The sequence below is a fragment of the Alligator mississippiensis genome, chromosome 4 (genome assembly GCF_030867095.1).
Source record: "Alligator mississippiensis isolate rAllMis1 chromosome 4, rAllMis1, whole genome shotgun sequence".
Classification (NCBI taxonomy): Eukaryota; Metazoa; Chordata; order Crocodylia; family Alligatoridae; genus Alligator; species Alligator mississippiensis.
The window spans coordinates 211,818,522-211,835,124 of NC_081827.1; the positions used below are offsets into that span (position 1 = coordinate 211,818,522).

The following is a 16,603-nucleotide window of genomic DNA, read 5'->3' on the forward strand; positions in this document are numbered from 1 at the left end:
CTGGAAGGGACCTTGCAAGATCATCGGGCCCAGCCCCCTGCCCAAGGAGCAGGAAGTCATCTGGGGTCAGATCACCCCTATACTTGGATGCTTATCTTGCTGGGGTGATCTGACTCCAGCTGACTTCCTGCCCCTTGGGCAGGGGCTGGACCTAGTGATCTCATGAGGTCCCTTCCAGCCCTAATGTCTATGAAATCTGTTAAATCAAGGGCATAAGCTACCTGGCAAACATAGTGGCTTCATTTTTCCTATTTTATTGTGGCACAGGAGAATGAGGGAGGGATGCTTTGTTTTTAAATATTTATTTAAAATTAAATTCAACCTAATCTAGGGCTGTATACACTAAAGTGCCTGAGTCATAAGATTATATTGCATGGCAGCATTGCAGAGCCACATTCTGTTTTCTTGGATGCCCTAACTGTATAGTTCCCTACTTGACCAGGTAGGGAATTTCATCTGGAAATTTCTTGGCCTTTATCGTGCTTCTTTTTGAGATGTCATCCCTGTGATTTATTTCACTCTTATTGATGATATGTATTCAAAACTTTGGCTCTGCAATAATGAATTTGTCTAGAGATGCATAGGTGTCTGTGCTAGCATGTATGCATGCACTTTTACTATGGAATTTAACATGTTCCAGGAGCAAGAAACCTAGTGCTCATTTCTGTTGGCATTCTGTTCAATGAGTTTTGGGTTGGTTTTTTTGTCTTTTTTTTATTTGTTTTGTTTGTTGTTGTTTTAACTAGGCTGGAATTTGATCACTGTACTTGCCTTCTGCATTATTCTTCCCAGGAAGGCAACAGTAGAGCAGGGAGTTGCATCTTAGACCTAGTTAGAAGATGTAAAAATTGAGTATAGTGAAAAAAACAAAAGTGGAGACCACTGAGCTGTTTTGCTAAGCAATACTGTAGTAGCAGCGAAGCCAGGGAGAAGAGTGGCTGAAATTTACTATATGCTCTACACCTCTCTTGGCACATGAGAGAGAGGATTCGAAGTAGGGCCACCTCTCCAGAACAGTAGGAGACATGTTTGAGACAGATTGACTGGAGAGCATAGCAAAACAAATGAGTGTGGGCATTTTTTTTAAATGCAAGTTACTCTATACATGTGGGGATGTGTACACTGCCAAAGCTATTCTGGGAAGTGCTACTGAAAGTAAACAATGTCCACTCACACATCCACTTGCATTTGCCAAAAGCTGGGGAAATGTAATGTCCTTGCTATTAGTGCCCTGCTGAGCATGCACCATAAGCATGCCTGAGTCTGAGAGCAGCATTGGGTATGTGCCAAACATTAGTTGTGTTGGATTTTTCAGGATTTGGCATGTATTGGCAAGTGTCTGGGACGTTTTCATATGGAAACAGTGTGAATAAATGTTTCTGTGGAAGTTGGCAGGGGGGAAAGAGATTACCACCACAGAGTTCCAAAATTGTTTTAATTTCTTTAACCAGTTTTCTCTATGCTGGCCCCTCCCCATATTGTAATCTGTTTTTGCTGAAGGGGTTTTTATACATGTGTTTGTATATATCAAGCAGTTAGCTGCTTTAGGCTGGAAGTTAACATATATATTTGTAGCATATGCAGTCCTATTGAAGCTTTTTTAAGTAACTTTCCTCATTTCTTAAGGAAATGTGAATAATAGCATGCCTTACATAAAAGGAAATGTCTGCAAAATTGTGTTCCACTCTATATAGTGTTTTAAAGATCAAGCCTTTTTATAATTGTTATATGAATTAAATGTATAACAAATATTTAACATATTTTGATATACATGATATTTATAGAATTTAACATGGCACTCAAATGTAGAATTTGTTTGAAAGTTGCATTTTTCTTCAATTCAGAGGTTTACGGAAATCTGGTGGTAAAGGCAAGAAACAAGAAAAGGAAAATCTGAGGGGTTCTCTGGATAGCAGGTATTTTTTAAAAAATTATATTACATTCTCAAAATTACTAAAAAAAAAAAATAATATTTTCTTGAAGTAGACATTGCTTTCTGACCATAGGAAACACATAGATGTCAGTACAACGATAATGAAATATTGCAAAAATGAAGATTTCAATACGTTTCTGTGCTCATGAAACAGCAGTCAGTTTAAACCTATTCACATGAAGTCTGTATCTTCTTTTCAGTTCATAAATGTAAAATTGTATTGCATCTAGGACACCCATGTTAGGAGTAGCTTCTTGTAGTTGCTGCAAAAAGGTGCTAAAACATTTACAATGAGCTTTTAAAAGATCTTTTAATACGTGACACATAAGAGTTCTCGTATGCATTTTGGTAAGTGAATATAAATTTTAATTTTTAAAATGTCAGCATGCCCTGAAATATACATAGTAAGTTCCTATGGCACAATTACCAATGCATTTATTTATTTCAGAGGGTCCCGGGAGTTGTTGGAGGACTCTGGCAACAATCTGTCTGCATCAGATTCAGATTCACCTGTTCCCACTTGCATGCCTTTCTCTTGGTTTGGAGACAGTCATAAAGAGCCTCAGGTTTCTGGTAGTGGTCTTCACTTTGCACAGAGTGGGCAAGACAATGTATCTGAACAGGGTCAAGAGAAAAACAAAAGCAAGGTAAATGTATATAAATAAGCTATATTTTGAATGCTTAGGTTAATTATCTCTTTACATTTTCAGGATCCAAAGTCTAAATACTTAGAATCTTGATCATTAATACATGGAGTAAGCTATAGACTGTTGCAGGATGCTAAGTAGTTGTGACTCAAAATTTGAACAATATAAAACAAGAAAGTCAAGGAGTATTCTTTTTGAAATCTAAATATCTTATAGTTGCAAAGGAATTCAATGGGTCTTATAGAGGAGCAGTATCTTATCTGGTATTTCCTTAGTGAATTTAGCAGAAATTCAGTTCCATAAAGAGTATATATTTTTGCTGGTTACATAGTTCAGGCTGGTGCAAAAAAAAAGGAATCAAAACAAAATAATGTTTTTGTTGACTTTAACATGAGGGGAGAGGAAGTATAGCGGATACCAAAAAGTATGTTTCAAAAGGGAAAATAAAATCATAAGTTTTGATTGAACTTCCAAATACGGAAAAAAGAACTTGATAACATGTAAACTTTTCAAACTGCAAGCCTCTGCTAACAATCCAGGGAGTTATAAAAAGCTTTGCAATTCAGAGTATAAAATTAGGCTTCATAATTCAAGTTAATACTTTCAAGTTTCCATTTTACAATCTAAATTATTTGAATGTTGTTAGAATTAAGGGAAACTTAAATTCATTATCTTTAAGTAATTGTGTCTTTCTTCATTTACAGCTTTTTACTTTAAAGTCTAAAGTGAAAGCAATATCTTTTAAAATAACATTGGCTATATAAATATGTTGAGAAGCAGATGTATGGTTAAGACTAACCTTTAAATTACACTAAACTTGCCTGTTTGTAAACAAAGCTCAGTTTTAATTCCCATACTTATCTTTTTGTGTTCAGTCCATATAAAATAGGCTTTCACATTCTCCTATACAGCATTTCATCTAGGGATATATAGTGCATATAGAACATGTTGTAGTCCCATAATAGAGTCTGGGTTTGTCACTGATACTCTAGAGTTGGCTGATAACACGGTACTGATTTTCTTCATTTCCAGTCGCTAACTTCACTAAAGTATAGTTAAAATGCATTAAAAATTGTCCAGGAGTTTGCAAATACAATAGTTTTGGAAAGTTGTGTAGTCATGATGATCCAAGAAATGTATGAGAACAAAGGATTTTTTGTGATATCTTTTTATTGGACTAATTGTATATTTGGGAGAGCATTTTGGACAAGTTTTCAAATATCAAGTGCCCTTCCTTAAGTCCCTGCGTATGGGTGGAGGGGCAGGGGAGCAAGGAGCTCAGTATGTAGGAAGCCCCTGTGTCTTATCCCAGCTCACTAACTGACTCTATTTTTTCCATCACTTCATACCATTTCTCCCCAGTTGATTAGCACTTTCAGCTTTCAGTTAATTTTTGTTGACCGAACATGCCAGCCATGGGTTTGTGTGCTCCTCTTTTCTTGGAGCAGAAAAGAGCCAGCCATTTTCTTTAGCCTTGAAACCAGCAGCATCACCAAACATGTGATAATAGTCTCTGGCTACTTGTCTGCCTAGTTGCATTTCAGAGTGGTGGGAGGCTAATTTTGAATCTAAAAGCCATTGGTATGTTGATTGCAGCTCTGTGGGATTCCAGATCCTGTGACAGTCCCAGGTCAGGTATATAGCATTGCAGTAGTTTCTGGGCTGCGCCTTTAGCTTTATGAGGATATTGCAACTATTGATTCATGCAGTTAATCAAATTGTCTTCTTTAGCTTGTAGTTGACTGTAAATATTGCCCTAGAGCTGTGGTGGGCAACCTTTAGCCACCCAAGCCCTGCTGCATCTAGACACTCTAGCCATAAGCAGATGCTGCAAAGGAAAGAGCTAGAAAAAGGCAAATGCTAGGACTCTAGGGATGCCTCCCCTGCTGCAGTATATGGAGTATACTAAATCAGGGGTGTCCAACCTTTTTGAATGTGGGGCCGGATCACGAACTTTTTATCACCCAGTGGGCCAGAGAGCCATATTCAAAGACCTCACAGGAAGTGGTATCACTTCAGGAAGTGATGTCACATGACCTTTGACACCAGTGAAGTTGCAGGAAGTGACAATGAAATGGGTCTAAATAACTACTTCAAAACTCTCCCTCTATAGCATTCACCTCTGCCACTGTTCGGGACATGATATTGAGCTCGATGGACCATGGGGCTGACCAAGCATGGCAGTTTTTATGCTATGTTCAGAAGCTCTTATGTTCTTTGGCTGAGCTTCCAAACTATGGCTGAGATTTGCAAAAAGGGGTAGATAGGCATATTACAAAGTTGTCATAAAAGATGTGGAGCCCTCTAAATCCCATTCATTTTAATGGAAGTTGGCCTTTTGACTCAGCGTTGAAAATCTCAGCCCAAGGTGCCAGCCAAATAAGTCAAAATATATTTTGCATTTCTATGAAGTGCATCTATGTGGGGCTCTCCAAGCATTTTACAAACATGAAATGAACCTCAGGATGAGCCCAGTTAGAGGAGCAGGGGCTCAGCTGCACTTTCCCCCTACCTGCGCTGGTCAGTCCCAAGCGGCACACGGCTCCGCTGCCACTTCTGCTGGCTGGTGCTGACCCAGGCGGGTCTGTCCCATCCGGAGCAGCATGCAGCTGAAGCTGGCTTCCCACATGCTACTGGGGATGGGAGGAGCCCGGCCGGGTTAGCACCAGCCAGCAGAAGTGGCAGCAGAGCCGTGTGCTGCTTGGGACTGACGGGAGCAGGCAGGGGGAAAATGCAGCTGAGCCCCTGCCGCTCCAGCCGGGCTCATCCCGTCCCGAGCAGCATATGGCTCCGCCACCGCTTCTGCTGGCCAGTGCTGACCCAGCCAGGCTCCTCCCATTCCCAGTAGCATGTGGGTGGTCAGCTTCAGCTGCATGCCGCTTTTCCTGGCAGGTGCTGACCCGGCTGGGTCAATCCCATCCGGAGCAGCATGCGGCTGAAGCCGGCTTCCCATGAGCTGCCGGGGATGGAAGGAGCCCAGCCGGGTCTGCACCAGCCAACAGAAGTAGCAGCGGAGCCGTGTGCCCCTGGGGACAGGACGAGCCCTGAGCGGCAGGGGCTCAGCTGCATTTTCCCCCTGCCTGCACCGGTCAGTCCCAAGCGGCACCCGGCTCCGCCACTGCTTCTGCTAGCTGGTGCTGACCCGGCCGGGCTCCTCCCGGCCCCAGCAGCACATGGGAATCTGGCTTCAGCTGCGTGCTGCTCCAGATGAGACAGACCTGCCCAGGTCGGCACCAGCCAGCAGAGGCGGCGGGGGAGCCGTGTGCCGCTTGGGACTGACCAGCGCAGGTAGGGGGAAAGTGCAGCTGAGCCCCCTGCTGCTTCAGCTGGGCTTATCCTGTCCCGAGTGGCACATGGCTACTCCTCTTCCCACACACACTGCGTCGGCAACGTCAAGCTGACGCGGTACGTGTGGGAACCTTGTCCCTTCCCCAACCCTTCAGCAGCCATTAGGAAGCTGCTGAGGGGCCGGGGGAGGGACAAGGGGTGGGAACGAAAGTAAACAGTATTTACTTTCGTTTCCCATCGCAGCACCGTGAGCCACAGAAAATGGCTTGGCAGGCCGCATGTTGCTGTGCCTGGCGCATGCTAGAGATGGCTGGAGATTTTCTCCACCACTGGCTGGAGCATGCTGGAGATTCTCTGAGTTGCCACAGGTTGGATCTAGCCCATGGGCCCTAGATTGTTGACCCCTGCACTAGATCAGTGGTTTTCAACTGGGGTGCATCAAGAGCCTTTCAGGGATGCTGCAGCACTGGTGCCACTGCCACGGCCAGGTGAAACTAACCTGTGCGCCATGTGTAAAGCCAGATCAGCAAGGGTGCAGCAAGCTCCTGCCTGCTTTAGAAATGTCCAGTAAACTTAAGGAAACCAGAAACAGATGCTCCTGATACAGCCCTTCCTGGTCCAGACTTGCACACTCCTTGTGGGAACAGAAAGAGGCACATGGAAAAATTCCACCTGACGTCAGCTGTTTCTCCAGGCTGCTGGGCCACTGCAGCTGCCAGGTGGGACTGCCTTTGCTGCCTCTTCCCAGGAGGAGCCAGCTTTCCTATCTGCTTGGGTTTATCAGAGAAACCTAATGCAGGCAGGAGTGGGCATTCCTGCTGCAATCCTTCTGTCTGGCTCCACACAGGGTGCCTGGAGCAGTCCTACCTGGCTATGGTGGTGACAGCACCCTGGTTGAGTACCACTGAGGTAAGCTGAGGCAATGTGCTACCAAATTCTGAAAAGTTATGGAGAGGTGCCCTGACTCTGTAAACACTGCACTAAAGTAATAAGGTTTTTGACAAAGAAGTCAAAGTATGGACAAATGACTCAAGGTTATTTTTACTGATATCTCTTGATTTACAATCCTTTGTTATAAGTCAAACTAGGCATATACCAGTCACATACTTCATGTTTCTAGATAATGATGGTCTCATATCGTTTTTTTGTAAGTACTTTCTTAAGCTGTTTCTTAAGCTTCTGTCCAAGCACAAGCATTTCCAAGATGACTTCTCCGCAGAATTGTGCTGCTATGAAAAATATTGTGGTGCCACATATTTATGGATTAATATTTTATTAGCTCTTACATTCCATGAGGATTAATCTGAAAGGGTATTTAACCACCCCAGACCTCTTGTAGAACTCTTTCTGAACATTTACACTGAATGAACTTCCCTAAACTTTAGTCATTTTTATTCTTTGGAGAGAATTTTTTCCCCTTTTCTGTTGAATGTTTGAATACATCTGCCTTAATTATTTGTAGGTAGTAAAGCATAAAAAATCAGTTTGTCTCCATGATTAAAGCAGAAATGTTTACTGCTGGTATGTATTTGTGCTGAATCCAGCACAAAGTGACCTTCATTCTGTTGGGACTTTCGAAAGTTCCTGTACAGGAATATATGATTAATAACATTTTAATGATTTCATATTACACACATCATAATTTAAGACGGCTTAACAAACTAAATTCAAAATATATGCTTTTTCAGTTTGGGAACTAGACACAATTAGGCTGTTGTGTTACATAAAGCTTTCACTCAAGAAAAGTTGCTGATTTTCTTGAACAAAGAAAGTTTACCTCACAGGCCTTTTTTAAGAATTCATGAATTAGAAAGCATCTTTCACCACAGTTTATGCTACTCCACTAATTCTTAAGAGAACAATAAGCATGGCTGCACCTGAACAGAAAGTTGTGTTTTATATTCCAATTAAAAAAACCAGCTACAACTGGTAGAGAGACTGACATTACTGGGTATGTTTTTGTTCTAATACTTCCCACCATTCTTTACTAGTGTGACTAATGTGTGGCTTTTCCTTGGCTGTCTTTGTTTAATCCTGCTAGTGAATCATTTCCCATTACAAGAAGCATGAGGAAGGTGCAGCTGATTTGCTGGCTCGAAGAAAAAAAAATCCCAAATTTTAAGTTTGTCCAGGTTCCTAAGTGTTTTGTCAATTGTCTTAGTTAAAAAGGTGTGGCTGAAAGGATAAGACTAAGAACAATTCCAGGTTACATTTGATGCATCTGGAAGGGTTTCATGAAGTCTAAAATAAGTTGAAACACTAGAGATCTGAGCTGATAGTAAGCTTACCACCATCCTGGGAATACAGACAGATTTAAAAAGTAACCCCCAAAGGAGACAGCAGGAAAACCCAAGTGAGATGACAAGTATGTTAAAGAAATGGCATTGAAGTTGAAAGTGCATATCAGTTTTATTTAATTAATTATTCCCAAACAGGCATTATACTTCCAGGATATTTAGAGTTAAGGTAAAAGTTAAGAAAAAAAATTAAAAATCCAAACATGGTGAGGTATAAAAACACAGGATACCCAAGCAAACTTGATTCAGTCCTTTGACGCCACAAGCGAAAGAACCGTGTCTTTAAAAATCAGTTTATTCTGGAACCTTATGTTAGGATGCATAAATCATAACTACATGTTTATTGTATAGCATCCTTATAAGGTAGTTAGTTGACAAGAAGCTTTGACAATAAATATTTGGAGTTTTAATTTGATAAATAACATGATGGTGATCAGTGGCAAAAGTCAGAAAAGGAAGTGACTTGGTCAAGCAAGTTTCCTCCTGGAGAAGAGGGAATAGCAGGGCAAATACCCCCGAGGCCAGGGAGCATTGCCCTGCTTTTCCCCTCCCCTCCTAGACTCATCCAGGAGCAAAGGAGAGCAGCAAAGCCTTAAGCTGTGGGCAGTCCCTGCCTCTCCCTTTCTGGACCAGACCAGGAGGGGACTATACAAGCATTTGTTCTTGTAAAAGAAACTCTCCCAAGGGAGCTCTTCTAGGTTGAGACCTGGAAGATCTCCTGGAACAAGCAAGTTTCCCCTGGAAGAAATTTGAATTAAAGCTTGTATGCTTGTGATTTCTACTAGTAGGCATGGAATGATTGTATGTGTCCTGAGGTCCAAGCTGTTTGTCTGAGGTCAGTGGCTGTGGCTAAATTTGAAACTAGCATCTTAGCTACTTTTGAAGACACACAAATGAAAGTACTTTCCTGATAAACTGCAGTAACACCATGGATATGCTATGTCTTTGTGCTGCTAAATATTTAGTAAATATTTTACATTGCTTATGTTATTACCTTACAAGAGTAAAGGAATATTGAGTAGTCATTCATGGTACAGAAACTAGTAATAATCATTCACTGGAAGTACTTATGTCTGCTTAAATTTACTTCTTTGGAGGCTATTAGAAAAATGTGTGCAGAGTAAATGCATTGCGAGTGCTCTTGGGAAATTATTTACCTTACATTGTCTAATATAAGGTGTTCAATTCAGCACAGAGCTTTCTACAGTGTATACCTGTCTTGACTGAAATTTGGAAAGGGGTGGCAGCTCCCTTGCTATCTCTCCTTCCTCTTGCTGATAGTATAGATTTATATAGCATGTTGCATATAGGAGTAATTCAAACTGTACTCTGCTCATGGAAATACAGGCACCTCGTTAGTTAAATGAGGAAACTGTGTAATAATACAAAGCAATGCACACACCAGTTTAAGACAAGAGAATAGCTACCAAAATGAAAATTTCTCCCCACTATTTGAGCTACTTTAGTGCTATGGGAACATTAATGACCATAGTGGTCAGGACTTTGCTTATAGTATGCCTCCATCCCTACCACTTAAGTACATAAAAACAGAGTCGCACATTCCTAGGTTGTGATTTCAGTTTAGTACAAATTCAGAAAGAATAATTTTCCTAACTAGATCTGTACCCCTTCCTGCTGGATCTGACTGTTCCTTTGGAATATCCTTTCCAAATACCGACTTGGCTTATTTTTCACTTAAGTGTTAATGTATGGCTATCTACATAAAGGTAGTATTACTGCAGCTGTGACTTCAGTGCTGTTGTCATATTTGAGCATTTTCAAGTTCAATAAAAACAAGTCATATTTTTGATACAGTGAGCATATTTTTATATTTTTTTACAAAGAATCAAGGGTGCTAAAATGTCTCCTTGTGTTCTGCTGTCCAAGGGGGTAAGTTAATAAAACATTATTTATTATTTCCACTTGTTTGCAGAGTAGAATTGTCATAGATGATTCATACCATAGCAGGCCCAGTTGTGATCTATCAGGGTTAGTGACAGAACCAAATCTGTCAGGGCGTTCACACACTTTAATCTTCTCTTCAGATGAGGTGAGTTTCAAAGTGTGTATATGTGTCTTGTTGGTGTTGCCATTCATACCACAGTATGTCTAATAGAACACGCTTTGTTTAATATTAAATTGATCAATGACTCCAGTATCTTACTGTTTTTTTATAATGAGATTTAACATTGAAATAGTTATTTAACTAAGGACTCCTATCGTAAAGAGGTATTTTAGTCTTTGCTTCATGATCTACAGTTTTATATGTTAAAAATTGGGATGAGTGCTATGCAATAAAATTGCAGTTGGGAGTTTCAGAAATTAAGAAAGTGATATAAAAGAAAGACACACATAAACTGAACAGATAGATGGACTTTGCAGCATTTTTCAGTTCTTCTCACACCAGTGTGCATTTAAAAATATATTTTTCATATTAGATAAGTAGTTACTGGTGTAGTGATATTTAATCCTTAAAATAAAACATTTCCTGGTATATGTACGTGAGAGAGCCAAAGTTCTTTCTGCTCGCAAAACTCTAACCTCCTTTGCCTTCAGCTGAGATCTTAGACTAAATGTTCCCTTGTCATTGGCATTTTATAAAATGAAGGTAAAAGAACGGAACAGTTACAAAAACTATACCTCATCATCTTTCAGTAAGATGGCTCAACAAATAATGATTACATTTGAAAGAAAGTGTTAACAGGTCACTGGTCTCTGATATTACATAACTCCCCATCAGCTTGGGAAAGGGGAGAAAACAGGAAATATTCTCTCAGAAATACGGAGATCTGAATAGGATGTATTGCTGAGTTCTTGAGTGACACTTAATCATAGGGAAGCCAGCACTGAATGTTGAGCTTCCAGAATGAGCTAGTGTGCTGCACAACATGTTTAGGTACTTTCACGTTTCCCCAGTTTAGGTGCTTTCTAATCTGCTGCAATGAATGGGGCCTCTGCTATCAGCTGATAGATACATCTAGCCTTGTCTTCTGTCTCTGGAAATTTTAGGCTTTCTAGCCTTAATCACTTTCCAGAGTCTTAAGGGAGAACAGTTCTCCCAGATTGTCACAAACTTCTCTTGGTTCTGATGTCTGAATCAGCATTTGTCTTTTTCTGCAGGTAGAAATGTTTTTCATACATCACTCACTGGAGGAGAGCTAGTCACAGGAGGAGCCAGCACATACCTGCTCCTACCTATAAAAAGGAGATGTTCAGTTAAGGTCCTTAAGCTATAAAAATGAATGTGGGTTTTTTTATTTTAAAAAATGGCCAGTGCCTGACTGCATTTTACAGCTCTAGGCATACCTCAGTTGATTGTGTCCATTAAGCTTAGGTAAAAGAGGGATGACACTTGGAGAGCAGTCAGTTGAGAATTGCGGTGTTCATGGGCCCTCTTCTGTGACACTGCATTTGTATGGGAATGCCTTTAACTGAGCAGAATCCAAGCAATTATTGTGGTATCAGTCAAACACTTGCATGGCAATAGCAATTCAAAATGGCATGGTGGTTAGAATTTTTTTAAGGTGTTATTACTCATTCTGGTATTATGCTAAGCGAATTTAGGAGAATGGGGATTCTTAAAGAGGACATTCTGTCTACTTTCTCTTAGTGACATGCATCACCTGTAGTGTAAATCTTCTATTAAATTACAAAAAGTCTGTATTCTATCAGTCTCCTGCCTTACTTTTACTAATAATGGGCTTTAATTCTCTCCAACCATGTTTTGCTTTCCTTATGTGGGAAGCAAAGCCTAAAAGTTAAAAACATGCAAGGATAGCACCCCTCTTTGCAAGGTTGCCTCTTCAGACTTTTATAGTAAGGACTCAGTTGTTGAAACTACTTTCCAGATTATGTAGCTAATTAACAGGCCCAAAGAAAGCAATCTTAGAATTGAAATGTAGTCTGGCCATTGGAGTTAAAAAATACATTCTTAATTGAAAGGAAAGCAACTACCCCATCAGTGCCAAGGGCCTAAGAATTTTGTAGAACCAAAAAATTAGGTCTCAAGTATGAGAGATAATTTTGTAAGTTATTGTATATAATAAAGCTGATAAGTTTTTTACATACTGCAGTATGCCATGTTAATAGTATTTAAGGTGAAAAATCAGTTACAGTGTATGAGACAGACCAGCCCTCTGGCAACAAATAGAAAATGGGTCCTGAACAGCAGATGGGTCTGGCCAGCTGAGAATCCTTGGGACCAAATTCTTGCAGTAACCTCTCATCTACTACCCCCAATATAGGAAGTTTGGGATGGTGAGGATTATGCTGTGGGCCTGACTTGTGGACTGGTTAGTCTGGAGGATGGCTACCATCAGGTGTAAGTTAAAGCAGCTTGGAGACAGCACTGATCCTCCCTAAGAGTTAGGCAGCTCAAAACCGTCTGCTCTCTCTTGTTGCAGTAAATGAGTCTGAGTCTCCTTATTAATGAGGCCTGTACCTTTTAAAGTATTGATGTCTTATAATGGCAAAAGTATAATTGTTTTAAAGGCAGTCTAAAAATAATATATTTGCTTTATCTCCCGTTTTTAGACCATATTAAATGCATTTTGATGTTTAGCTTTGGAAGCATATCTTTTTCTTGCTGTTATTGGAGAGAGCTAATAGAATTATCTACCCTACTTGGTCCAGGGCAGAAAGATTTACTTCAGACTTATGTGTTTCACTCTGCTAGCAGCTGTTGGTATGGTATGAAGAATAAAACTGTCAGCCACTGAGGAGCTGAAAAACCATTGTTTCACCTCCGAGGACTCAAGGTGCCTATAGACATGCAGAGAAGACTTGATTAATTGAGTCTGCTGGAGCATCCTAATTAGTGTGCTCTCATGCATTCAGCATCCCCATCCTTCAAAATAGCGGCAGGGGCACTTTAACCAAAGCTTGTTGAATAACCTATAGTTAAAGCACTCCGCTGCCATTTTGAAGCATGGGACACTGAATACACAAGATGCTACAGGAACTTTAATTAGTGCCCCTCCCCACCCTCAGAGTATGTGTAAAGACGCCCTCATTGCTTTTCCCTCAGATCTGGTTTGCCTCTCTAGGTACTCATGCAAGACTGAATATGGGAAATGAACTTTAAGTAGATGGGACACACACTACAACATGGCTTTTGGGTCAACCAAGTTGGTGATTTGTAACAGTCATTTATGGGCATGTCTTTAATACAGTTCACTGATCAAAAATGTAAATGTGTCAGGTTACCCTATTTTCATAATACTATAATCAGAGTTTTAATCCCCATGAACCTCAGCTACAGTTATAATAAAGTTTTGTTTTGATCTCTTAATACCGCAGACTTCTGAAGGTTTAGTCCGATCTATCCCTATTTTGAGTTGCGTCATCAGGTCAAGAAATCCCGATTTCAAGTTCCCAGAGATAGTGTTTTTAAAAACGGTTAAAACAGCTTCCTGATTCCTCTGTAGACTGAGAATTTTTTTATTTAGTGAAGTAATAGACCTGGGGTTGGCAGTGTTTTTGGGCAAACTGTAATTGTTGATGTGCCAGGTGTGGATGGCAGTGGAGCCATGAGAGGCCTTATCCTTGTGGCAGTGCTGTCTGCCCTGTGGCATGCATGTGCCTTCACCAGCAGTGAGCTGGCTCCACAGACCCCAGCACAGCTGCTTGCAGCCTCCTGGCTGCCTGCTACAGCCAGCCCAGGCACCGGGCAGGCCCCTGCCATCCGCCATGGAGCCCAGCTGCTCACAGCCCTTGTGGCTCCCCCAGTCTGCCCTGAGGCACACATGCCAAGCCTTTGTGTGCTGTGCTCTGGCGCACGTGCCAGGGGTTGCCTACCCCTGTAACAGACTGCTTCAACAGTAATAGCAGGCTTTCCTCTTGGATGCTAAGCAGAAATTGAAGAAAACTTCCGGATTTAAAGCCAAGAATTGATTAGGCTGTTTGAGCAATTGAGGTATATTTTCACTGGAATAACACATGGCCTGGTATGAATCAGATAGCCTCTGCTACTTAGCAAATTAAAAATAAAAATCTGGTGTGGCAGGACAAGGTAAGAGAATAAATATGACTTTTGAGAAATATACTACCACTTAGTAATAACTGTTATTAGTTACAGTGCAGAATATATTTATAACTTATTGGACATGTCTACACATGCCCATCAGTATTGCGCAGTCCCAGCAGCACACATTTATTTTTAGACACATCTCAGTAGAGTCGGCATCACAGTTTGTGCCTGCTGATGCTACGCTGTTGTAGCATCTCATGTAGATGTGCCCATTATTAGAACTGAATCATTTAAAATTCCTTGTTTGGTTACAAGTGAGAGCAAGCTGGTCAGTCTCATTGTCTTAGATGTTTGTGCATTCTCCCAAATTACCATGTAATATGGCCAAATTGCCACATGATTCTTTTTAGGCACAGTATAGAAGAAGCAGAATTATCATTCTGTCTCAGGATTGTGCTCCCTTAAATGAGCAAGTTGCTTAGTGCTTGGCAACAAAATGCCTGGATTTAAGCCAGTGTTCTGATGTTTCATGACAATTCAATTTCTCAGAGGCAAACTAAAATGTCTTACAAATGTTTGTCCTGCTTATGTTTGTGGTGAATTTTGTTGTCTGAGTTGTTGTGATAACTTTATATTTCTTACAATGTCTTGGATTTAAAGAGGACCGACTACAAAGTCTGCTCATCAAAATGCAAGTGAAAATGTTAAAGTTTTATAGAAATACAGAAAGTATTTAGAAAGATTTTATAAGAACTATTTAATGTTAAAACTTGTTGCAAAACACAGTTTCAAGGAAATGTTAATTTTAAAGCTAAGAATTCTTCATATAAATTATTCTTCATATAAATTATTCCTTTTGGATTTTTGTTTGATAAAAGTGCACTGAAAAATATGCACTTTATTATCTCAAAAAGTTTATAAATTTATACGGTCAAAGAGGGAAAATATTTATCATCTTAAATTATTCACTGTAACTTTCTTGATTGGTTAGGCACTTGATGATGAATTTGCAACAACAGGGAAACAAAATCAGTGGCAGAGTAGACCCATTTCTGAGTGGACAACACAACAAGTATGTCATTGGTTGATGGGAATGAACATGGAGCAATATATTTCAGAGTTCACAGCAATGAATATAGATGGGCAGCAGCTGATGCAGCTAGACAGTGATAAGTTGAAGGTAAGTGCTTTTTTAAATTTTGAAAGTGTCTGTTACTTGACTGCTAGTTCAGAGATGCATTTTTTTAAATAAAGAAACTTAGCTTTTCCTTATTTGAGTACTGGCAACATTTTAAGGGGCATAACAGTTATTTCTGTGTTCTTGGTTTAGCTGCAGAATATGTAGAATCAAAGATCATTTAATGAATGGCATTAAACTAAAGGATATTGAAATTAAAAGGATTAGTTATGACAGAATAAAAGAGCAAAATAAAACATTTCCTCAATGGCAGTGCAGTAAAACTCAAAGAAAGCAACTGGTGCCCAAAAAAGGCAATTCCCTTAGTATACTGTCTATATCTGTCAGCACAACAGGATGCAGGTAACTCAAGTATGTAACACAGCAGACTCTAGTTCATTCTAGAAATCTGACTTCCACCCAAATCTCTACCTCTTTTTTGGAAGTTCAGTTCCTTATTCCTTTTCTACTTTCAGATATGGCCACTCTTTTGAGAAGTGTATTTTTAAGGATCTACCTTTTTATAGAAGCCTCTCAATGCCTAGCCTTTAAACCTCTGAAAATAATCCAGGTGCTATTTTGAGATGGCTATTTTGCTTCCAAAAGCTGTAACTTTGTATCTCTTGCTACTAAATAGTTTTCAACTTGTATGCTTTTCATTCAGGCCAGCAGACTATTTTTTCTAGGTTAGCAAGATGTTACACTAAATTAGGATATTGGATAGAGTGAAGCCAGAATTATGGCTGCCTATACACGTTCCAGGGGAGATGCATTTTAATTAGAACAGTTTCCAGAAAGCCGCTTTAACAAAAACACTGCATCATGTGTATTAAGCCCTCACACATTTGCTGATGCTGCAGCAACTCTGGAGTGTTCTAATTAAAACAGGAAGTGATTGATTAATTCTGCTACAAGGCATTCTAATCAGAACACCAAGGAGCACGTGTATAGGCAGTCCCAGGGCTCCTACATATGTGCAGGTAGACTGCTCCGATGGTGCTGTAGTTACAGCACATCAGAGCAGACTCAATAAAGTCTGCTAGAGTGTGGTAATTATCACACTCCCACAGATTCCAACATCATGTGTATCAGCATCCCCATGCTGAAAAATAGTGGCAGGGTGCTTTAAGCTAAAGCTGGTTTGATGACCTTTAGTACAAAGTGCCCCACTACCATTTTTCAGCTTGGGGACGCTGATACACATGACACTCCGGGCACTTTTAATTAGCGTAGGTATCAGAGCTACACTAATTAAAGTACCTCCCCCCCCCCCCAGGTGCCTGCAGGAGCACG

The 16,603-nt window shown here is 40.4% G+C and overlaps 2 protein-coding genes across 4 annotated transcripts in view; one reads left to right on the top strand and one right to left on the bottom strand.

Moving 5' to 3' along the window:
• Positions 1-16,603, top strand: part of LOC102566101 (neurabin-1) — an 88,498-nt gene that overhangs the window by 68,765 nt on the left and 3,130 nt on the right. For 2 of the 3 annotated variants that reach the window (XM_019480269.2, XM_014599404.3), the window contains exons 15-18: positions 1,845-1,916; positions 2,382-2,580; positions 10,099-10,215; positions 15,125-15,313. In XM_019480269.2, the coding sequence (XP_019335814.1) occupies positions 1,845-1,916; positions 2,382-2,580; positions 10,099-10,215; positions 15,125-15,313 (577 nt within the window). The remainder of the gene's footprint in view (positions 1-1,844; positions 1,917-2,381; positions 2,581-10,098; positions 10,216-15,124; positions 15,314-16,603) is intronic. The other variant, XM_014599405.3, reaches the window with a different exon arrangement.
• The window catches only part of PDK1 (pyruvate dehydrogenase kinase 1), a 48,190-nt gene continuing 34,048 nt past the window's right edge, over positions 2,462-16,603 (bottom strand). The window contains exon 13 of the mRNA XM_014599406.3: positions 2,462-2,548. The gene's annotated coding sequence lies outside the window, so the exon portion shown is untranslated. The remainder of the gene's footprint in view (positions 2,549-16,603) is intronic.